We start from the raw sequence: 24428 nt of genomic DNA on the forward strand, positions 1-24428 counted from the left end.
AATTTAACCTAAAGCAAGCAATAAGTAGTATTAATAAAGATAAGAGAAACTAACAACAATAAAAAAATGAAGAGAAAAACCACCAAACAGCTTATTCTTTTAAAACATCACCAAAGTTAATAAAACTCTGCCCAGATTGCTCAAGGTCCCTGGGAAAAAACCTAGAAACCACAAATACCAATCTCAAGCATGAAAGACAGGACATCACTACAGACCCTAGAGACACTGAAAGGATAAAGAAACACTAAGAACAACTTGATGCCAATAAATCTGACAATTTAGATGAAATGGACAAAATTCTTAAAAGATACAAACTACCAACACTGACTCAAGAAGAAACAGACACCTTGAACAGCTTTACTTCTACTCAAGAAATTGAATTTGTAGTGTAAAACTGTAAAAAACTCCAGGTCTAGATGGCTTTACTGGTAAATTCTACTAAGTATTTAAAGAAAAATACCAATACTACACAAACTCTTCTAGAAAGAGTAAAGAATACTTTCCAACTCATTTTATAAGACCAGAATGATCTTTATACCAAAACTTGACAAAGACATAAAGGATAAAAAAAAAAACTACAAACTAATATCCCTCATGAACATAAACACAAACATCCTTAAGAAAACTACCATATTGAATCCTCCAATATAGGAAAAGGACAGTACAAATGTCCTTAACTTGGGGATGCAAGGTTGGTTAAACATTTGAAAACCAATCAGTGTAATTCACCATATGTGCTGGTTTAAAAGGATGTATGCCCCCTAGAAAAGCCATGTTTTAATCAAAATCCCATTTCATAAAGGTAGAATAATCCCTATTCAACATTGTATGTATGAAAATGTAATTAGATCAGCTCTCTGGATCATGTGATTTAGTCAAGAGTGGTTGTTAATAAACTGGATTAGGTGACGACATGTCTCCACCCATTTGGGTGGGTCTGATTGGTTTATTGGAGTCCTTTAAAAGAGAGACATTCTGGAGAATGGGAGATTCAGAGAGAGCAGTACCACAAAGCAGAGAGTCCATGAGCCAGCAACCTTTGGAGATGAAGAAGGAAAACGCCTCCCAGGGAGCTTCATGAAACCAGAAGCCAGGAGAGAAAGTTAGCAGATGATGCCGTGTTCGCCACGTGCCCTTCCAGCTGAGAGAAAAACTCTGACTGTGTTCACCATGTGCCCTTCCACTTGAGAAAGAAACCGTGAATTTCATAGGCCTTCTTGAACCAAGGTATCTTTCCCTGGATGCTTTTGATTGGACATTTCTATAGACTTGTTTTCATCGGGACATTTTCTCGGCCTTAGAACTGTAAACTAGCAACTTACTAAACTCCCCTTTTTAAAAAGCCATCCTGTCTCTGGTATATTGCATTCTGGCAGCTAGCAAACTAGAACACCATATATAAGAAAAATCATGTTTGATAGAAAATTAATTTGACAAAATTCAACACCTATTCATGATCAGAACAAAAACAACTCACAGAACCAGGAAAAGAAGGGAATTTTCTCAACCTGTGAGGAAAGGAGTTGGCAAATTTTTTCAGTAAAAGGCTAGTAAATAAATATTTTAGGCTTTGTGGGCTAGAATGTCTCTGTTTCGATTCTGCAACTACACTCCAATAGTTCAAAAGCAGACAAAAGTCTAATATATTAAATGAATGAGCATGGCTGTGTTTCAATAAAATTTTATTTATAAAAACAGATGGCAGGCTAGATTTGGCCCATAGGCTGTAGTCTGCTAAACCTACAATGGGAGCATCTATTTGAAACAATAACAATAACAATAACAAATGTCATGCTTGGCAGTGAAAGACTGAATTTTTTCTCCTAAATGTCAGAAAAAGGGCAAGGATGTCAACCGTTACCACTTCTATTCAAGGGTGCACTGGAAGTTCTAGTTAATGCAACAAGGCTGGTAACAGGCATACAAATTGGAAAGAAAATGTAAAAATGTCTTTATTCACAGAACTAGGCTCATTAACGTGAGAAATCTTAGATAATCTACTTGAAAGTTCTCAGAAATAATATGAGCTTAACAAGGTTAATATAAAAAAAACAATTACATAACTATACTTCTACATAGCAGCAACAAAAAACTGGAAGGTAAAAAAACAAAAACAAAACAAACATATTGATCAAAACAAATATAGTGATGACTCCTGACCTGGCTGCAACTTGACTTCAGCCATGTAGAGACCCTGAGCCAGAGGCCCTTGCTAAGCTACAACCAGATTCCTGACCCACAGAAAGGGTGTGATAACTGAGATTTGCTGTTTCAAGCTGCCAAGTTTTGAGGTATTTTGTTACACAGCCATAGATAAATAATACACAGTGTTGTGAACAGACACCCACACACCACGGATGGAAACATAAAATAGTACCTTCACTGTAGAGAAGATCTGCAGCTGCTTATAAATGTAAACATCCACTAACTGTGTGATCCAACATGCTCAATTCTAGTTATTTACCCAAGTAAAATGAAGATATTTGTCTCCACATAGACTTGTACTAGAGAGTTCACAGCTGCTGTATTCATATCACCCAAATTGAAAGCAATCTAAAGGTACATTACCTGGTGAATGGATCAACAAACTGTACTTTATTCCTCTAATGGCACACTATTCAACAATAAAAAATAGACGAACACATGCTATAACATGGATGAATCTCAAAAATAGTATTGAGTGAATAAAGTCAAGACACAGAAGACTTCATAGCATATGTTTCCACTATATGAAATTTTAGAAAAAGCAAAACTGTAGTGACAGAAATCAGATCAATGGTGATCAGGGACAGGGAGTGGATGGGGAAGATTGACTATAAAAAGGAAACCAGGGGAAATTAGAAATGTTCAATGTCATGTGGTAGTGGTTACATGACCATAAACATTTGTCAAATCTCATCCATTCATTTAAATTTTGTAATTCATTTAAAATTTGTACGTTTTGCTTTATGTGAATTACACATGATATACACATATAATTCATCTTCATTTACAAAGCAAAAAAATAGTGGCATCTTATTCATTCAACTGATAATGTTAGGTGTTATTTCTCTCTACCTTAATCTCTTTATCCATTCGATCATGCTTTATTCATTGATGTTTATAGCTCAATAACCCAACCTATTTTCTTTCCAGGATTTAAAGATATAAAATTTTAGTTATCTTCTTTTACTCATCCTTATTGTATAAAAAAGTGACTTTTTAAAAAGCATAATTATGTTATACAAATGTACCACAGATGCCCATTAGCAACTGTAAGAAATGCCCTCTCCTCTGTGGCCAAAACTCTAGAAAGTGATAATACCTGATGCCAAGTATCTATATCTGTGTCCTGTTAATGAAAGGCCTGTGCCAGTATAGTTTTATCATTTTTGTAATAAATCTTAGGATTCTATCAAAACCTTGTATAGGAATTTATCCTCATGACTGCTGGAAACCTGGAACCCTTCAAACTGCCTGAGGTTAAAAGAGACATTTCCAGTAAAAAGAGTGGGTCTAAATGCCAAAAAAGGTGACTATAGTTCAATTGCTTTGTTTTATAATGGCCTTTCCTCACTGCTTCTCCTCTGGAAAGTTAACATAAAAAGTTCAACTACCTTGATACTTAATTTGGCTTTCTACCAAGATCAAACTACTGGTACATAGAAAGTGGTACCTCACAGAGCTTCCAATTAATTTGAGATATTTTGAATTCAGATTTCCAAGTCAAGCCAGCAAGATGAAACATCATCAAGGTAAAAATAGCTCTTGGCTTAATGATTACCCACAGTTTCGTTAACTAACTTCATGATCAGAAAGGTACAACTGAGAAGTCCTTGCCTCTTCCTAAGAGAAGGTTTCAGTGGGGAGGAACGGAGTCTACCTGGGCGTACTGCTCCAAAACCGTGGCGGCCTCACTGTGCTTCCTCTGCTCCACTAGCTTCCCTGCAGAGATAACAACAAGCATTTGACTTAAGACTAGGATTTTCCAGAACCCAAGTTGAAATAGTTCTCTTTTGCTGATACATAAAAATTATAAATTGAAGACCAAACTCTAAAGACTATATCCAAATTAAACTGCTTTTAAACAGCATTTTCAAAAGTGCTCCTTAAAACTGTTCCACGTGCTAATAAAAGACAGTAAAATCCCACAGTAAAGAATGCATGTGAAGCAATGGGTAAAACAAAAGTAAGCAGATTGTCTTTACTGTTCTTTAATATGCCTTTATTATGTATCAAACTACTGATGTGAATTTCTGCGAGGGGATAGGAATACATACCATGGAGTCTTAAGTAGGAGCTAGAATCTAAATTTAGCATATAAGGTGAAAATCACATATAGTCAAGAATGTTTTGAAAAATCTAAGGATACAGACTAAAAGGTAAAGGATTATACTTATTGCACTTTAAACTTCAACTTCTGTGTGAAACTAAAGGAAGAGATGTTCATTTGATGCAAAATGTATACTTTTGGTAGCACACTATCTAACTTAACTTGTATGGTCAGTTTATTAGAACACCATAATTACATGGAAGCTTGAATAAGGAGTGAGATCTCGTTGGTTTATACAGGTTCGTGTGACACCACAATACATCCCAGAGTGACGTAGGCAGAAAATAAAAAGTATTTGCAAAGTCCCCTTGAGGGATTGGAGAAAAATGTGGAAATATTAAATTTTCCCACCTGGGGAACTCCTGATATTTTCACAAGCATTGGGGACTACCAATTTAATAGGCAAAGCCCTCAATCCTGGAGTTTGTCCTTATGAAACTTCTTCCTGCAAAGGAGTGGCTAACTCTACATACAATTCGGCCTAAGGCTCAGCCCCAGAAAACCTCTTCTGTGGCCCAGATGTGGCCTTTCTTGAAGCCAACTTGCCCTCCCTCTATGTGGGACGTGACTTCCAGGGGTGTAAATCTCCCTGGCCACGTAGGACATGACTTCTGGGGATGAGTCTGGACCTAGAATTGTGGAAGTGAGAAAGCCTTCTTGACCGAAGAGGGAAGAGAGAAATGAGACACAATAAAGCTTTAGCAGCGAGAGATTTCAAACATAATGGAGAGGTTATTCTGGAGGTATACTTATGTATAATCTTTTTAGTTTATGGTGTATTGGAGTGGTTAGAGGGAAGTACCAGAAACTGTTGAACTGCATTCAAAAGTTGATTGTGGTGATGAATGCCCCAAAATATGATGATATTGTGAACCAATTGTACACTTCAGATGATTTATGAATATATCTCAATAAAATAGCATTTAAAAAAAAGAATGTCTTGAAAAATGCTTACAAGGGCACACACATGGGAAACTGACAAGGTATCTCTCAACAACCCATTTTTCCCTCCAAAAGGAATTGCTGTTCCTTTGGCTGAGCACTAAATGGAGGTGGCTGGCTTATACTGGGTATCATATGGTGTCTTTAGATCCTAAAATCCCTCTCAGCCCAGCTGAGATAATCACACTAAGAGAAACACTGAAAAAAAAGTTAAAATCACCTCCACTATTTAAACACTTATTTTTCCTTTCTTTTGCTGAATGTGTACAAACTGCCAAAGTTAAATATGCACCTTAAGTGCCGCCATTGTCTAACGTTTCTCGAAAATCTCTGGCCACTATCCCTGCTTCCTACCCCTTTTTTTAAGCATCCAGGAGAATTAGATGTATTCCATCATAAGGCATGGCAAACAGCAAACCAATGGTTGAAATGAATATAAGAAAAGCTAACAGATTTACCTCTCCTCATTCCGTGTATGAGATGGGATAAACGATCAATAACATACTTTTCTAAAGCAGAAAGAACAATGGAGCCAAAATGAATAATTTAAAAGCCTAATAAGGAATCAGTAAAAAGAGTTCAGCTAGGAAATTGAGAGGGTTTATAGAAGAGATCTAATAACCAGAAAATGCCAGGAAAGTGATACTTAAATCCATTTTTATAATCCCAAGGAAAAAAGAATAGTGCAAATAATTAAGGAGGATATGTACATAAATGTAACAGGATATCATTTGGAATATTTTCAGAATTGCCTTTTTTTGTGTGACCATACCAAGGTAGGGGAAGAGATAAGGGAAAAAATGTACCAGTCAGTATTTACTTAAGTATATACACATACACTTGTACACAACAAGCAAGGCCCTGAAAGCAATATTTATAAGGGAGAACAATTTAAAACAACCTAAATGCCCTCGAGGACAATAACATCTCAATAAACAATAAATCATAAATAGAAAGACGATGTAAAAACATGAGTCCATATTAAATAAAATTAAAAATTCAGTGCAAATGTGACTACATATTATGATTTTACCATATATTACACATATACACATTTATATGTATATATAGTATACATACTTTATATATACATGAGTAAACATGGAAAAGGCTCATGGAATAAGTAATAACAGCAGTTAACATTTACTGTGTATTAATTCTGCTCCAGGTACTATTTTAAGAGCTTTATGCGCATTTAATTAATTTAATACTTACCACAACCCTACTGTTGCTATCATTGACATCTTAAAGACAAATACTCTAGGGAGTTAAGTAACTTGCTTAAAGTTACTCTAAGATGTTAAGAAACTTGCTTAAAGTTAAAATACACAAGGGAGGCTGAATTTAAAGGCAGGCAGCCTGCCTTCACAGACCATGCTCTTAACAACTATTAGTTAGATATGGGTGTTGGAATTTTTTCAAGTGCAATACTTCTTATAAGACAGCTTTTCTGAACTCTTAAAGAAGTCATATCATGAGATAAAAAAGGCAGAGGGATTGTTTCAGATTAAAATAGACACACTCAAATGCAATATATAACCCTTGATGGCTCTTAGGAAAGGGACAGGAACAGCTAAAAAAAGTTTTTGGCAATTGGGGAAAACTGAAATTTGAACAGTAGACAATCTCATGGAATTCTTGTTAATTTTCTCAGGTATGATGCATTGTTTTGTGCTTAAATAAGAGCTTTCAATCTTAAGAGGTGCATGCTTACATATTTGGGGCTGAAATATGATGTCTGCAACTTACTGACAAAAGGTTCAGAAAAAAGTATGTGCGATCTAGAAAGAGAGGGAGGAGAAAGAAAAAATAAAGAATATAGGGCAAAATATTAATTGGTAAAGGAATATGGGTGCTCATTATACTTTTCTCTCAACTTTTCTATAATTTAAAAAATATATATATTAAATAAAACAAAGTAACATAATTTATTTATTCCAAAAGAAAAGATTATTGCTATGGTCACTGAAGACATAAAAGAAATTAGAGATGAATGAGTTCATGTATAGTTTTTACACAATGAAAATAATTTTTAAAGAAATAAAGCTATGAAATAATATACATGGCAATCACTGCATTCACTGAATGAACAGATATTTTCTCACAACTTATTCCAGGAACAGTGCTAGGAACAATGGGGGAAAAGGCAGAAAGTGTCCTTGTTTTCACTCTTCCAGTCTCTCTAGAGCACAATTTGACAATACATAAAGTCCTTATGGGAAATAAAAGGTTGGGACAGGTATCCTTGCTGGGAACACATTATAGGGGGGCAGGGGCTACCTGTCCTTACAGGCATGGCCCGGGCCCCTCCTCCATGATCACCTCTTCTTCAGAGAAGGTTGATAACCTTAACACAAATGCCAAACCAATACGCTATGCTGTTTCTTGACTTTGTGTTAAGAGACACGATTGCTCTTAAGCCGCGGGCTAGGATACAGCAGAGATCTGAGTCCCAGAATATATTACACAAAAGACTTAAGCCTCACATGAAAGGCCACCAAAAAGATGTCTGGCTTAGTATAAAATTCCAAAGTAGCAGAGTTTCAGAGCAGCTGCTGTTTGCTGACGACCATATCTTCTTACTGTGGCAAACGACTCAGTCTTGTTACCCATATGATGCTTGAATTACTAAGCCAGATGTGTTATCAGGTAGAAAAAGAGAAAAACGATGAATTAGAGGATAAGTGCTGGGCATGACTTAATAAACTCTCATCTCTTGGTGATGCTAACAGCATTTCCTTCCCACAGAGGACATCAAGAGTTTAAAGAGTGTTATGGACACCTCTCTGGCATGGGGACAAAACAGGTTTCCTTCCCTGCAGCTTCTTCCTGCTCTTCAAGCACTGCTCAGAGGGCCAGAGCCCTGCATCCCCTTTCACTTCTATCCACAGCCAGTCCTTACCCTTTCCTCCACACAGGTACTAGTCTTGCTTCTCTGCTTCAGGCAACTCCTATATCATGAAGCAGCTAAAGTGCCTTTGCTTTTCAACTGCTTATTTATTTGCTTTTTCTACTTCATTTCCAAAGATCTATTGTCTGCACCTGAATGGCTCTATCCCCAAATTCATCTCCACTATCTTACAGGGCACATGGCCTCCCAGGTATACTTTACAAGGTGTGGACATTGATATATGTTTTGGTGCATGAGACACAAGTGGAAGTGATAGTGTAACTTCTAGGTCATTTCCACCTTAAAGGTGTTTCTCCTAGGACTCTGGCTGGAATACCAACATGGAGATGTTCCAGCTGCAACCACTGAGATGAGGACAACGCCTCAGGGATGGCACAGCCACACAAAGGCAGGCCTCTGAGTGACCCTGAGAAGCAGCAATATCCTGGCAGTTGAGACTTGTCAGCCTTTATTTTTTTATTATACATCGCATTTTGGGGACTCTGCTGTAGTAGCTTAACCTGTGTCCTAATTAATGTACCATCCTAAATTAATTTTTACCAGTGAGTATTAGATTGTCTCAAGATATGCTACCCTCAATTTATCTGCAAACTGCCAAACAAAACAAAACAAAAAAGAAATGAAAAAACTTTTAGAGAAGTAGATAAACAAATGACAGTTTACCTGCCAAAGTTCTGCCAAGGCCGGCCAGCTGGTCTTGGGTAAAGTTAAGCTGGGCTGCCATGCAGAGGGCTTGCTGCCAGCTGCCACACATCAGGAAGGCCTCCAGGGCTCTCTCGTGAGCTCCACAGCGGGCAAACACAAGCCCAGCTAGCTCATCAAGGTGCGTCTGCAGCAGGTGTTCCCCATAAGCAATACTGATGTCCTGGGACAGGAGATTAGGAGACCAATCAGTGAGGAAAAGTAACAATTGTTTCTTTAAAGCTCCAAGGAAGGCTGCCTCAGTCATTATACTTGAAACTCTATTGAATTACTTATGAAAACCTGTGTTAATTATTCTTTCACTCAACACCTTAAAGGGGATGTGCCATTTATCCACTCAACAAAAAAATTAATGATAACAAACAAGTAATTACATAATTACATATGCACCTTCTGGGCAGTGGGAAACAGCAATGTGAAAAATAAGCACAGAATAAAACAGAAGCCAACCAAACAACAATAAGCACAGCAGCAAACTTCCTGTTTTTGTGGTAACAGAATGGATTAGAAACTCAGAACGGGCTATGACACAATGTTGGACAGTGGGAAGGCAAAGGCAGAGGGCAACGGGGGTGTGATTCCAGAGGGCTGTCAGGAAACCATCCTCTGAAGAAGTGACCTTTGAGTAGAACGAGTGAGAAGAATCGGTCATGTGAAGAATCTAGCTGACTGCTCCAGGGAGAGGGCACAGAAGGCAGTTTGGCCGTAGGAAGGTGCACAGTGGGCCTGCAGTGGAGGGAGCAGGAGACGAAGAGCAGAGGCAGCCACTGGCCACACAATATTCACCCCGGGCTCTGGGTTAGGTAGAGCCATGGAGAAGAATACGACCTGCCCTAAGAACCCACAGTCTGGTGGGCATGGCAAGTCAGTACACCGGCAGCCTGCTCGTGGGTGTGATAAATGCCACCCCAAGCTAAGGACACACTGCTCTGCGAGCACAGAGTCTGGTGCCTAGTCCAGGAAGGGTTTTCGAGAGGAGGAGACCTTGAGAGTTCCGACGGCACATGGGGATAAAGGAAGAAGAAGAGAGACAGCAGAGGCAGCGTATTTGTGGAAGTAGCTATGACATGAGAGAGAGTGGCACTAGAGAAGCAGGCAGGGCTGGATCATAAATAGACATGTGCAATCTGGGGACAAATTGGGAGTGGTGGTGGTAACAGTAGCATGGAAGAGCAGTGGTTAATGGCACACATAGGCTCTGTGGTCAGACAGCCCAGGCTTTGTGTCACAGGTCTGCTACTCGATAGTTCTGAGACCTTAGACAAATTGCTTCCGCCTCTATAAACTGTACAATACTCTATCAGCTGCTATGAGGATTATACAGAACATTTAATTCATAAGCAAGACAAGTGGCATGGAGGAAGAGCGCAATAAATGCATAAACAGACAAAACAAAAAAGCCTTATCCGCTTATCTTGAAATACGCAGGAAAGATCTGCTGTTTTTAGAGTGACCGGTTATGCAAGCAGTGAGGATGGACTGGAGGAGGTGGCAGAATAGAAGCAAGCAACCCCATATGGAATTCCAGATAAGAAATTAGAGACAACTCTGAGGTTTCTTTTTTCCCTTTTTTTTTTTTTTCGGTGTGTGTGTCTCCCTATATATATATATACACACACAAAGACAATTCTGTATCTTTAAACACACCCGCAGTTTTTTTTTTTTGCCTGGGATGGGAATCGAACCTGGGTCTCCCACATGGCAGCAAGAATTCTACCACTTCACTACCTGTGCACTCTCACTCCCAGGTTTCTAACTTGGGCAATTTCCTCAGAACAGAACAAGGCTAGTCTCTCAGGTAAGAAAGTCAGGATAAGGTTAATTCATTTTTTAAGATAAGCCTTGAAACCAAGCACAGTGTTATGGAATTAGACTCCTCACCCCTTTCCAACTAATGCACAAATCAGGAGAGATCATTTCACATGCCACACACCTTGTACTGCTGTGAGTTTGATGGGTATAGCTTCAGAGCTTCATTATACAAGTTTTTATCTTTTATTAAGTTTAAGCATTCTGGGAAGTACTCAGGTCCTGTAGGAGTAAGAGTCATACAAACATAGGCTTTAACTTTGGAAGCATGGCGGTTTTCACTAATACCAATGGTCCCCAAGCAAAACCAATAAGATACCTTTTAAGGACCTACATCACCAGATGAGGATGGAACCCCAAAATGTGAATTTTTAACAAGCATCACTGGAGAGTCTGAGGTATGAGAAACACTGATTAGGATTCCTTTTACTTTATACATGATCAACAACCATCCAATCCAATGTTTTCTCAACTTCCTTGTTAAGAATCACCTGGGGCTGCTTATTAAAAGATGACACACTCCTGAGACCTAGCCCAGACCTGCTGAGTCAGTTTCTCCAGGGAAGCTGGCAGCCAAATGCTTAGCAAGCACCCCAGGTGATTCTTGCTTGTCCCTGTTTCAGGAAAGAATCACAACTGCTGAGCTGACCACGTTAACTGGGGAAGCAGCACACTGACACTGTAGATGTTCTACTCCATCATTGCCAATTACTGTCTCTGAGGGCCCTGGGTGGTGGGTCTCCCCACTCACTCCAGACAAGCCAGGGTTTCCCTCATGTGGCTGCAAACACCAGGAGAAGAGGTGAATTGTAAACCAATTTTGTTTTTGAGACACTGAAGTTAATTTAGAAGGTAGCAATTTTTAGCCCAAAAAGGATCTGCTCTATTTTCTTAGCTAGGATACTCCTCCAGTTCATTAAAAGTGATTTGCTTGAGACAAAATAAGGTGTCAACGGCTGAGAGATTCCAAACAGAGTCGAGAAGTTATCCTGGAAGTTATTCTTACACATTATATAGATATCACCTTTTTAGTTAAGGTGTAATGGAGGGGCCGGAGGGAACTGCTTGAAAATATAGAGCTGTGCTCCAATAGCCATGTTTCCTGAAGATGATTGTATAACGATATAGCTTTTGCAATGTGACTGTGTGATTGTGAGAACCTTGTGTCTGATGCTTCTTTTATCTACAGTACAGAAAGATGAGCAAAACATATGGATTAAAAATAAATAAATAATAGAGGGAACAAATGTTACAATAAATTTAGTAGACTGAAATGCTAGTGATAAATCAAAGGGAGGGGTAAGGGGTATGGTATGTATGAATTTTTTTTTGTTTCCTTATTTCTTTTTCTGAATTGATGTAAATGTTCTAAGGAATGATCATGATGATGAATAAATGACTATGTGATGATACTGTGAGTTACTGATTATATATCAAGAATGGAATGATCATATGGTAAGAATGTTTGTGTTTATATGTTGTTGAATAAAAAAAATTTTTTTTAAAGTGATTTGCTAAGCACTCAAATTTTCAGATGTACATATGTACTTGTTAAGGTTTTCAGGATTAGAGACTGGAAACAGCTTATGTCTAAACTGACACTGTATTTTAATTTATGCCTGATTAGTTACAAATAAGCAGAAAAAAGCATACTAATTCTCATACTTACCACATTTGCTGAGGTGGCCAATAGCTTTTTCATACCGTTTCAAGTATTTGTCTATAGTAAACCGCTGATAATTAGGTTCCATCTTCTTAAGCATGTTAAGAAATGGAAGATACTCTTTAGGATCCTGAAAAATTAAGAAAATAAAGAGAACAAGTTTGGGCAAAAACGCTTTCAAATATATGCACTGAATAGTTTTCACTCAATCATAATGACTAATTCTTAGGTAAGTCTCACAACAGCCACTTATTTCATAGGCTAATAAGGAAATCAAAAATCCAATCTAAAAGATATTCAACAAACGCATCGGAGTTTCTTCTAAAAGTGCAAGGCACTATCTTTTTCCTGGTTTTCATTTGCAAAGAGCAAATGCTAAAACACAGGTAAAATGATAATGAATTATCATCTCCATCACTGGGGCCATGCCCCACAAGGCAATTCTTTTCCCTCCTAAAGAAGATATGCTTTCTTTTCCTAATGTAATTTCACTGGGCAGACAAGATAAACACACACAAACAAGACAGTAAATAATTAAATGTTCAGGTATGTGATGTGGGGAATAAATGTGAGTGAAAATATTTGCTTAACAAATCTTTTAGTAAGGATCCAATATAGACAAGAATGAAACCACCCTGATACTGAGGAAACTCGCAATCTAGAGGAACAGCCTGTGGCGTGCAGGGGTAAGCACAGTGTGAATGGAAGCACACGAGGGCCCTCTACGCCAGTCCCTGGGTGGTGGAGGGGCAGGGATAGTGGCAAGAGGGGCCTATTGGGAAGACTCCACCTCAATCTCAATCAGTGTGGAACTCATGAAGGATTCTGAGCAGAGAAATATGAAGGATCAAATATTCCTTTTTGTAAGCACCTCTCTGGCAATGGGTAAAGAAAGGATTGCTAGGGGACAAGACTGGGACTGCAGAAAACCAGAAAAAAAATAAGAATGAGTAGACGAGTGGGCTCACACTTTCTAACCACAGTATGCTAAGGTGGGACAAGAGGCTCCAAACTGTCTATTGCCCATGTTCTCACTTTCCACTGGAAAAGAATTAGACGATAAAGAACCAGAGTGAATAAATCGGTTGCAATACTTTTTTTATAAGAGAATTAGTTCACATATGTGCCTATAATCTTAAAAATAATCAAGTATACTAATTTTAGTATACTTATTCAACCTAGTAATTAAAACACTCCAATAAACAGAGAAGTGAACTAGAGAGGGGTTTAGGGGCATTACCTTGGAGTCTCTCAGGCCTGTATTCTCAGTGTAACAATAGGCAAGTTGCTGCATCATGAGAAGTGGGGTTTTATACTACCATGATTACATAAAGAACCCCAAAGATGACAAAGATAAAAGTAATAACTCCACATACCTTCTGTGACTTCTCTGCTACCATGAGGACCAAATCGAAGTCGTAGGTCCCAAGAGAATGGTCATATAATTCATTAACATCTACCAGAAGCAGCAAATATTTCAGGGCCTCTTCAGCACTCACAGCATCAGGAACAGAGGGAGCATTTTCTGTCCATGTTTAAGAAAACAAAACAAAAACTTTTGGTCTAGCAAGATAACCAAAAAGACAAAAGTAATACATAATTTTTTTGACAGAACTGAGCACCAAATGAATATATTTTTTTACATTCTGTTGTATATGCTCTGTGGGGCAGTACTCAAAAAAACTGACATGGGTCATAAAAGAGCAAGTGAAAGGCCGCCTGTGGAATCTGTGCCACAGCAAAGACTCAGTCACGGGAATGGTTCTGCTCCACCCTACCTCCGGAAGACCACAAGACTGGTGACAGTCCAGGCCAGGTTTAAATGGTCTCTCTGGGAAGGGGTCTCTACCTTGAAGCTCGTGTACCTTCTGCAGCACAATTTCCAGTTCTGGGGTTGTTTTCTTCACGTGAGACGTGAGTATTGACAGGCAGTACCTGAGGTAGGAAGTGAAGCACGGCAACATGAAACAGCTGAATAAAGAGCGCGAACCATACACTTCTGGTAGCCACAGGCGCCAGCGAGTGGCCGTGCACATACTTGTGAGGATTCACACTCTCCATGGCTGCTCTCATAGCATCACAGATCAGGTCCACTTTTGTGCCGTCAAGATCCCGGGATGGCTGGACATTGCAGGTGACTGGCGGTGGGTACATGGTCTTTGTGACATCTTCTTCCCTAGAACAGATGTGTGTTAAAAGGTCACTAATTGAGCCTGTACCCCAGCTATCACACTATTAACATATACCCAGGTGTGCTGATGAGACAACAAAAATGACTGTGGGAAAACGTTTAATAATACAAATATACATGTGGTGAAAACAGTAATTTCATGAGTAAATTAATTTCCAATCTGAATGCTTAGTAGTTCACCAAAGTGAATAACACAAATCAGATTGACTCATTCTAAGCAATGTGCAGTGTAAGAATCAGTTGTCAAATTTTGCTGTATTACTTGTATTTTAAAAATCACATCAGTTTAGAGAAAGTCTGGAGGTTTCTTATAAAATTATACCTACACCAACCCTATAACCCAGCATTTCCATTCCTAGGTATCAGTCAAGAAAAATGAATACATGTCACAAAATACATATACAATAATGTTCATAGAAGCTCTATTCATATTAGCCCCAAACTGGATACAATCTAATTGGATACAATCCAACTAGATACAGTCAACCGGGGAATTAATAAATAAACTGTGGTATTTATACAATGACATACTCCTGAACAATAAAAGGGAATGAACTAATGATATATGCAACAACAGGGATAGATCTCAAAACATTATACCAAGTGAACTACGTTTATTTACACAAAACAGCAAATGCTACAACATTCCATTTACAGAAGTTCTAGACCAGGAAAAAACTAAGGATGTGAGGGAACTTTCTGAGGTAGGTGAAGGGGAACTGTTCTCTGTCTTGACAGAGGTTTGGGTTACATGCAAGCATGCATCTGTCAAAACTCAATGTATGGCACATCATGATTTATACACTTCATTGTAGATAAATTTTGTCTAAAAAATAACGCACACTAATTAATGCTATATACGTGAAGTGCTGGGAGAGAAAGTGGACAGGTTTCCACAATTTACTTGAAATGCATCTAAAAACAAGGTGAATGGATGGGTGGACAGATAGTGGATAGTGATAAAAGTAAATACAGCAGAATATGAACTGTACAATCAAATTGGTGGTAGTACACCATTCTCACTACACCTTCTGTCAGTTCAAAATTTTTCATTAAAAAGTGAGAAAAAAAATCACATCAGAGAAAAATACCCCTTGAACTCAATCTCCCAAGAGAAAAAAAGTTATATAAACATATGTATACTTAAAAATCAAGTCAAATAATAATTCTTAATGACATGTTTTAAAGTCAGTTTTAAACAGACTTTTTAAAAAAAGGGGAAAAGAACAAAACCCAGCACATATGGCATCTGAGAGTATAGGCATTAAAATCAGGGTGGGCCACAGTGGCTCAGCAGGCAGAGTTCTCGCCTGCCATGCCGGAGACCTGGATTCAATTCCTGGTGCCTACCCATGTGAAAAAAAAAAAAAAACCAAAAACCAAAAAACAGAAAACATACAAACGGTAAGTAATCTTTCTTCTCTAGCTATTTATCTGCTTCATTTCCTTAACCAGAAGAAAGAAAATTATGGAAATTAAAATACTTACTTCAATTCTGTGAAAAACAAATTAATATGATTTACAGCATCTATCTGTTTTATGAAGGTTTCCACGTTTTCAAGAAACACCTACTCAAAAAAAAAAGAGGGGACAAAACATTTTAGTTCTGATCATATTAGTTCAAATCTAAGTGAGGCAGGATATATGTCAGGTTTAGAAAGTTACCTTAGGGTTATGGTCATAAATCAGATTGAGATTAATTCTCAGTTTTCTCATGCATTCAAATGCTTCTTTAAACATAAGCCTATAAAAAAGAATGGGTAGAAAGTATTTCACAAAAATTCAGCTCACTGGACCCAGCATGTTTTCATTATTATACAAGCCAGTTATAATCAGATTACAGCTGAAATACCATAAACTACCCCTGGATTTCCACCCTGAAATCACAGAATGGAAAAATCAGGTACCAAGTTCATTTAACTTCTCGAAAGTTGTGATTTAGTCATCATGACAGTTTGATGACTACATCCTCACATATGCCCAAGAGGAAATCATCACGGAACTTAGGATCTACTTTTTTAATAAACAAAATGTTAATAAAGATCTTTCTAGTATAAAGTTTCCCCCGAATAGATTCCAACAACGGATCATTTCCTTCATGACAGTGGCTCAGGCCTTCTGGCCCTGAATCCCTCTGTAAATCTGTTGATAGCTTTGTACCTTCCACCTAAATACACAGTGACAAGTTTGGGGCACAATTTCCTGGTTTCACAAGCCATTTACAACCTAAATGGATCACTTCAGTAAAGCAGCCTATTTATGTGATAAGCTTCCTGATTCTTTCCTCTAGGAGTGTCTACCACACTATAAAGTATTAAAATACAAATATGAAGGGGAAAAAAGCTTATGAGAATCTCACTGAAGACATCTGGAAGGAAGGTTTTACAGACTTATAAGTTTTTAAAGTTTTTTTTTTCCTTGTCATTAAGTGGTATTGTCAGTTTTTTTAATTTATTAATAAAAAAAATACAGAAACAAAATAAAACAACATACATAATCAGTAATTCACAATATTATCACTTAGTTGCATATTCATCATTTCTTAGAACATTTGCATTAATTCAGAAAAAGAAATAAAAAGACAATAGAAAAAGAAACAAAACGAACTCAGGAAAGAAAAAAAAAGATTATACCTACCATACCCCTTACCCCTTGCTTTCACTGATCACTAGCATTTAAACTAAATTTATTTTAGCATTTGTTCCCCCTATTATTTATTTTTATTCCATATGTTCTACTCCTTTGTTGACAAGGTAGATAAAAGGAGCATCAGACACAAGGTTTTCACAATCACACAGTCACACTGTGACAGCTGTATCATTATTCAATCCTCCTCAAGAAACATGGCTACTGGAACACAGCTCTACATTTTCAGGCAGTTCCCTGCAGCCTCTCCAGTTTTTAAAGTTTTAACAAAAACAGTTATTGACTTTACATTTAAGTCTTAACAAGCCAACTTGTCATATAAATGGCACTTACTTGTCTAACCACTTCCGAATCTGAGCTAAAACCAGAGCTCGATGATGAACAACCTCTAAGTTTCCCCTTGGCATCTTAAAATAAATAAATAAAAACAATAACATTTTTTAATCAAGCAGAAAAAATCTAAATGCCCATGATATCTCCTAACACTTCATAGAAAATACCACAAAGCAAGATATAAAAATGAGCACACTTTGAGCAGAATCTGTGCTCTCTGTTTAGCTTTTGACTTTCAAAAGAAGCTTCCTTTTTATAGCCTGATTGGGACGAGTTTGTATCAATATTTCTTTGTATAAAGCTACAGAGAAAAACCAAGCAAGGAAAGGCTTGTAATAAATGATTATGAATGATAAACAGCCTAAAATACAACCTGCAAGAATTCTATTTGGAATTGACTAATTCTTTCTGAATGACAATCATAAAGACAGCTGAGAAAATCTGCTTACCTGTAATATGAGCTTTGTGTCCTGGGGCACAACAGTGACAATACGTGAACCCCTCTCCACCTTCCGCAGCATTTCCTCCTTAGACATATTACTGCTGCTTAGACCTACCTGTAATGCTAAAGATATCACAATGGCTAAGCCTTAAGACAAGTCGCTCTTCATTAACTTCAGTTCAAAATACACATGTCATCCGAAATGGCACAGGGTAATTACAGATCAGACTCCTTTGCTCTCCCACTCAACCACAGGAGAGTGAATCTTTCTAATAAACAACTTCATTCCTGGAACCTGTCCTCTCTCTTACTGAGGCTCATATGTACTGACATACATGACTTTCAAGGGAACTGAAAAAACACATGAAGGTGTGGGGCCGCTTCTCTATTTCTTAGCATATCGGTGCCCTGCATTCGATGAAAGAAAGATTTTCAATTTCCCAGTTACAAGTTTCTTATTCTTTGGAATAAGGAAAAAATAAAGAAGTACACATCTACACCCCTATCCCCCACACACGTAAGGGCACGAAGTCAAAGGAAAAATGGAGCCACCTTCCTACACACCAAGAAGGATTACTTCAGATGTATAATGGATGATGGCCACAGTGAGAAAGGAAATAGTACACAGAAGTTAGGAACTACTTCAAGTTTGATATCTAAACGGTAAGTCAAAATAAAATATTACATTAGTTATAAAAGAAAATGCCTGAAATTTAACTTTAGAACATGCTGCTTAAACTTCTTTACTGAAAGTCTCTGTTAAATGGTATAAAATGATTTAAATGAGATATTACATGGAAATTAGGGAATAAGTAAATAACACCTAAATGCTTTTTCCAGTTCTAGGACTCCATAATAAAAAGCCAAAGTAGGTGAAGAACTTAAAAGTCATCTACAGTCCAAAGGATAAAGCATATTAGAAGAGGGTCTATTTCCATTTTACACACTGAAAACTTACTTTTAACTGACGCATCTCTCAGGTAAAAACACTGGCAGGTGTGGGAATGGGTTGTCAACAATAAAAATTCATCATATACTGCAAATGATGTGATATTTGATGCAACCTGCAACAAAGGGAGGTAAGGGAGGAAATTAGCAATATCACTTAGAGCCAGAACTGTTAAAAAAGGATCCAGTGCCAAACCAAGCCTTGATACCTCAGTGTCATTGATGAAAAAGCGACACCTGTCGGTCAGACCAAGGACACATTCCTACAAAGAAATAAAATTGGAATTACAAACAACTCTAATTCAAACTAATTAAACCTAACTTTTCTATTAATTAGTTCTGTTGTCCTATGGTTTCACATCTGAACCCTTGTAATTGGGGTTGAATATAGATACTAAGATGTAGTTAGTCCAGTGCAAAATGGGCTATGATACCATCCAATCCATCAGCAAACTCGTCATTTCTATCTCCTACATGTACCAAATACAACCTAGGCATACCCTTGCCCACCTTCACTGTCTCAATCTTGGCAGCTTCTTCACTGGTGCCCTTGTTCCACTCTTGCTCTACTCCAAACAGGGCAGCAACTGGGCAGCCATAATCACCTTCTAAACCACAATGCAGACCACATTACTCTGCTGATTGAAAGAGCACCAGTAACTTTCCATTCTTTGTAAAAAAGAAAAAAATAATCCAAATTCATTACTCTGCTCTGCCACTGAGCTCTAGCCACACTGCCTCCTGTGAGTTGAGCTCTTCCAAGTTCAAGGTATTTGCAGTTCCTTCTTGGTAGAGTGCTCAACCTTCCTCAAGGATAGATTCTTCTCTTGTTTCTCATCTAAATAGACATCACCATAGAAAGGCTGTCCCAGACCATCACAAGAAGTCTCCCCATAGTACCACACTCTAATTACACCCCAAGATCTCACTAGTCACTGCCATTATTCCCTGTTCATTTCCTTCATTCTCTTTTCACAAGGGATAATTATATCTACATTGACAGAGCGTAAGTTTCAGAAAAAAAGAGATCATGTCTATTGTTTATTTTATCTTGTAGCCACTGTATCCTGTTACCTGCCACAATTACAGGCATTCTAATATTTGTTGAATGAAAATCAACTGAATAACATTTTTGAGATTTTACCTCTGTTGTCTTCAAAAGGTATTCCATAAAATTAACTTTGAATTTTCTGTATAACTGGGGATTAAAAGTTTGACAATTTTATGTTTCTAGTTTTGAACTTGTACTTCCAAGGAAAGAAATGAACTAGTTACTACATGCCAGACAATCTCTTATTCATATGCTTTATCTCATTTAGTCTTCTTCCAAGCCCTGACAGATAGGTATTAATCTTCCCATTTTATAGATGAAGCAGCTGAGATAATGCCTCAATGTCACCTCGGGATTTGGTGGAGAGCTGGTTCCTGACCCAGGTTTTCCTTCAAAGCCCTTGCCCTTTCTACCTAGCCCCTAGCTGACCTCTTGAAGTGGTGAAGTTTCCTGTCCTGTATTCACTTACCTCTCCTCCAATCATGGCCAATTCAGTCTGCACGCATGGGTAACGAAACTGGACGGGTAAGCCACCATGGTTCTTCCACAGTTCAACGGCCAGAGAGGGCGAATCTGCAGGATTGACAGACCTGGTTCACATAGGCTGGTCTGCTCTTTGTAAAGAATCATAAACATTAACACCTGCTAAAAATACTTAACAAGCAACTGAATCACTTTCAGATGTAATCTGGAAACTAGAGTAATCCGGTTTATTACAAGAGAATACAGAAGCAAGACACACCTACAATTCTATTTTACAGTTTACGGTCTTCTAGGGTAATTAAAAGACTTATCGTCATTACAAGATACAAGTCCATGCTCTCAAGAATTAAACATCTGTATAAGTCAAAAACATGCTTCTCTATACTCTGATACTCACCCCAAAGGTATTTAAGAACCTGGCCATCAGCCAGCTGCAATGCTACTGACTTGGTCTTGGAATTGTAACAGAGACTGATTATGACCCCTTCTACTGTCACAGATGAGCTGACAAAAAGTAACAAAAAAGGAGGGATGAATAGACATTTTTTCTCAAACCTTGTGACTTTTACTCATTTTACAAAACAGAAAAAGAAACTGGCAGTTTCCCTTTGGCGCAGGATTGCCTATCTCAATATAATATATACAAATAACAAATGTACACTATATATATCTACGTATATACACACACACACACACACACACAAATACATACATATATACAAACACACATATACACCAAGAGATAACTATTCCAACCCCAAAGCCAGACAAATCAGTGACCTACCCACCTGACACTATTTTCCACAAAGCTAATGCACTAGTGTCTACATTAGAAAGTCCTCATTCCTATTCTGGCACCAACTAGTTAAAATGCCTTCATTAGATATGCAGAGCATCAATGTCTTTTCTGTCTTCTTAAAATATAAACTGCATTACATTAACAGTGAGTCTATAGGAAAATGAGCACACTCAATGCCTCTGTTGCCATCAGATTCATTCACAGAAATCGGTGGGTCCTTACTAATGGGAAGAGGGAAATCTGTTCTTGCCATTAAGGTTTTTCCTGAGTCAAAGGACAAGAAGTAGAATGTCACAAAGGAAGAAGAAGAGGCAGTGATAAAGACAGACAGACGGTGGCAATGATAACATTTGATTCAAAAAATTTTTACCATCTATCAAAAATTTTAAAAATGCAATGTTATTTTCTCTGCACAGACCCCCAGTTTTGTGAGGATACAATCATCTGGCAAGAGGTTAAAAGATCAGACTTTGGGGCTAGCCTGACTGAAAGTGGATCCTGATTCTAGCTGTGTGATCTCGGGCAAGTTAATTAACTACTCTGTGCCTCAGCTGCCTCATTTGTAAAATGGTAGTATTAATAGTACATACTTCAAAGAGGCATTATGAAACATAAATGAGTCACTATATGTGAAGCACTTGTGAAAGTATCTTTTACAAAAGTATGAGCTATAGTGCATGTAAGCTATTAATAGCTATAGTGTTAAAAGGACTTCACTTTCCTTAGGGATATTATTTTGTATTAACAAAATAGTCTGAGAAACAAAAGTGATGTGGTTAATGATTCCAAACAAATTTGCAGAAATATATTTTACATAACTTTTCTTATTTCCTTTATAGCAAATGAGATGACTGTATCTAGCTTTTCCTTCTACAAGCTAATGAGAAAGAATTTCAAATTTGAAGTAGAAATCTGCATGACTGAGATATTTCTTATGTAAACTCCTCTGCTTTTCAAAAAGTAAACCCCTGGTAACTGAGTGCTGCATGTATCTAGAACATATTGTGTATCTACACATATTCAAAACATTATGAAGCAATATGAATCAAAGATTAGGAATGAACAACTACATTTAATATGGGTTTATGGAGATAGTAAGGAAAGTTTCCTAATTTTGCAAAAAGGATTTACAAAATATAAATCTGACTAGTAGGGCTTTAAATACAAATGCATCTGGGGATTAATATCACTGTATGCTTACGGTGCCAAGTCTTCACAGTGGAAACATAGGGAGTTCTGGGAGATGGCAAAAGAAAACGCTGTCTACTAAAATGCAAGCTTGACAGGGTTTGCATTCCAGAGAACAGCATTCCTTAATCTAAAGCCTGGTACAGGATGAAGATGTATTCAGAAATTAAAAACTCACATTCAGGAGGCAGTAAAATTTCAGCCAAGAAAAACAGAGGAGAATGTCTAATACCAAATGAAGTCAAAGGTCAGACAGGATGATACAGAAGAGGAGACCAGAAGAACCATTTTGAAGTCAGCCCATCAAAATGAAGCTTCTGTATACATACTGAATTTCTTCCCATTGTATTAGTTCATGAGAAGGAGATACTCGAATTATCCTTAACAGTACAGAATCAATTATAAGATCTAAAAATTACACTGCCAGAATGTGTGTAAATGCCACATTTAAACGTACAACTTGTTAAAAATGTTCTCCCTCATCTACTGGTTTTTGTCTTATTTTTCACTACTTCTTGATGCATTTTTAATGTGACATGACTCAAAACTGGAATGAATCCTCTTGTTAAGTGTTTCTGCTCCTCAACCTCTCTCACTAGAAGCCAAGAAAAAGTTCTATGCTCGTAGAAGCTAAAAGCATAATCATTTGTTTATCAACACGTGGAATACAAGGAAGCAGTTTAATACCTGACATGGAGCTTTCCTTGCTCTTCCCCCGACTCAGCAGGTACCACAGTTAAATGGCAAACAACAGACCGTGGGCTGGACTGACTCTGGCTTACAGCCAGAAAAACGTCTTCCTGAATCCAGGTGAGAAGACTGAGGTGCAGGGGGTTTACTTCTTGATCTTCACTATTCTCAAGCTGAATTCTGTTTGAAATATTGAAGAATATCTAAGACATGAATAAAACTTTAAAAGCACTGAGATTTTCCTGAATGAAAGTAACAGTGTATACAAGTTGACTTTGTAAACAGTCAACTTCATTATCTGGAGGGGCAAAATCTGAGATAATGACAATACTAGAAATTCCAAAAACAATGTATATGTGGCTTAAGAGTGTGTTTTTATTTTTATTTAAGATCAAGTTTCTCATACTCTGAGAGTATGAGAGTTTGAAGAGAACACTCGAGGACACTGACTACATGCAAAAATTATCTGCTCCAGACCCTACTCTAATTAACCCCAGAGCACTTCCACTGTCAAGAGCCACAAGCATTTAAACCAGATTCCCGCAGAGATTTGGGTCTCAGCAGAATGGATCCTTTCCTAAGCACTTTACAACAAAAACAGTAATTTGCTTGAGAGACGGTTTCTCTACCTCCAATGCCTTCTTTCTGTAGCATCGACAAACCTACCAGGACACTATGGAACCCAGAATGGCTACTTCCTACCTTCCAGATTAAGTGTCACACCCTCTACTCATGCATTTTTTTTTTTTACATGGGCAGGCACCAGGAATCGAACCCGGGTCCTCTGGCATGGCAGGCAAGCATTCTTGCCTGCTGAGCCACCGTGGCCCGCCCCTCATGCAGTTTTATCACTATTTTCATCTTCCTACTCAGCCAGCTAGTCTCGACAGTCTCTCCATCCATTCGGCCCAGCATCTTCTCCCCATGCAGGATCATTCTTAACTCCGGTTATCACTGACATTCTTTTCCCCACCATGCCTAATGTTCCCAAGTCTTCTCTCCCAATCCCAAACCATCCCTTCTTCAAATACCAAGGTAAGTGTTCCCCTCCTTCATGAAACCTTCACTGAATGAACTCGTGTTATCTTTCTCTAATTTTTTTTAAAAATTAAACTGTATTCTAACCTGCCTCACACTTTCTAGGTTGCCCTACAGCTCTGTTCTCTTATGGTTTCAAGTCTATGAAATAAAATAATGCAGATAGTTATTCTTAGAAAACTACTAAGCATTACATAGGCAGCTCCCAAATCATAGATGAGTTGGACACTTGTATATTTATGCATATGTGTATGCACTTATTAAATATACACATTTAAGA

The 24428-nt window shown here is 37.8% G+C and overlaps 1 protein-coding gene across 2 annotated transcripts in view; it reads right to left on the bottom strand.

Annotated features, from left to right (window-relative positions):
• ELP1 (elongator acetyltransferase complex subunit 1) overlaps positions 1-24428 on the bottom strand; it is a 75972-nt gene that overhangs the window by 17004 nt on the left and 34540 nt on the right. For both annotated transcript variants that reach the window (XM_077141326.1, XM_077141334.1), the window contains 16 exons: positions 23108-23290; positions 20831-20937; positions 20420-20523; positions 19109-19162; positions 18910-19015; positions 17959-18074; positions 17510-17583; positions 16196-16274; positions 16019-16098; positions 14378-14515; positions 14189-14274; positions 13716-13864; positions 12346-12469; positions 10801-10898; positions 8829-9030; positions 3863-3924 (listed from right to left, as the gene is read on the bottom strand). In XM_077141326.1, the coding sequence (XP_076997441.1) occupies positions 3863-3924; positions 8829-9030; positions 10801-10898; positions 12346-12469; positions 13716-13864; positions 14189-14274; positions 14378-14515; positions 16019-16098; positions 16196-16274; positions 17510-17583; positions 17959-18074; positions 18910-19015; positions 19109-19162; positions 20420-20523; positions 20831-20937; positions 23108-23290 (1762 nt within the window). The remainder of the gene's footprint in view (positions 1-3862; positions 3925-8828; positions 9031-10800; positions 10899-12345; positions 12470-13715; positions 13865-14188; positions 14275-14377; positions 14516-16018; positions 16099-16195; positions 16275-17509; positions 17584-17958; positions 18075-18909; positions 19016-19108; positions 19163-20419; positions 20524-20830; positions 20938-23107; positions 23291-24428) is intronic.

The sequence above is a fragment of the Tamandua tetradactyla genome, chromosome 2, assembly GCF_023851605.1.
Source record: "Tamandua tetradactyla isolate mTamTet1 chromosome 2, mTamTet1.pri, whole genome shotgun sequence".
Lineage (NCBI taxonomy): Eukaryota > Metazoa > Chordata > Mammalia > Pilosa > Myrmecophagidae > Tamandua > Tamandua tetradactyla.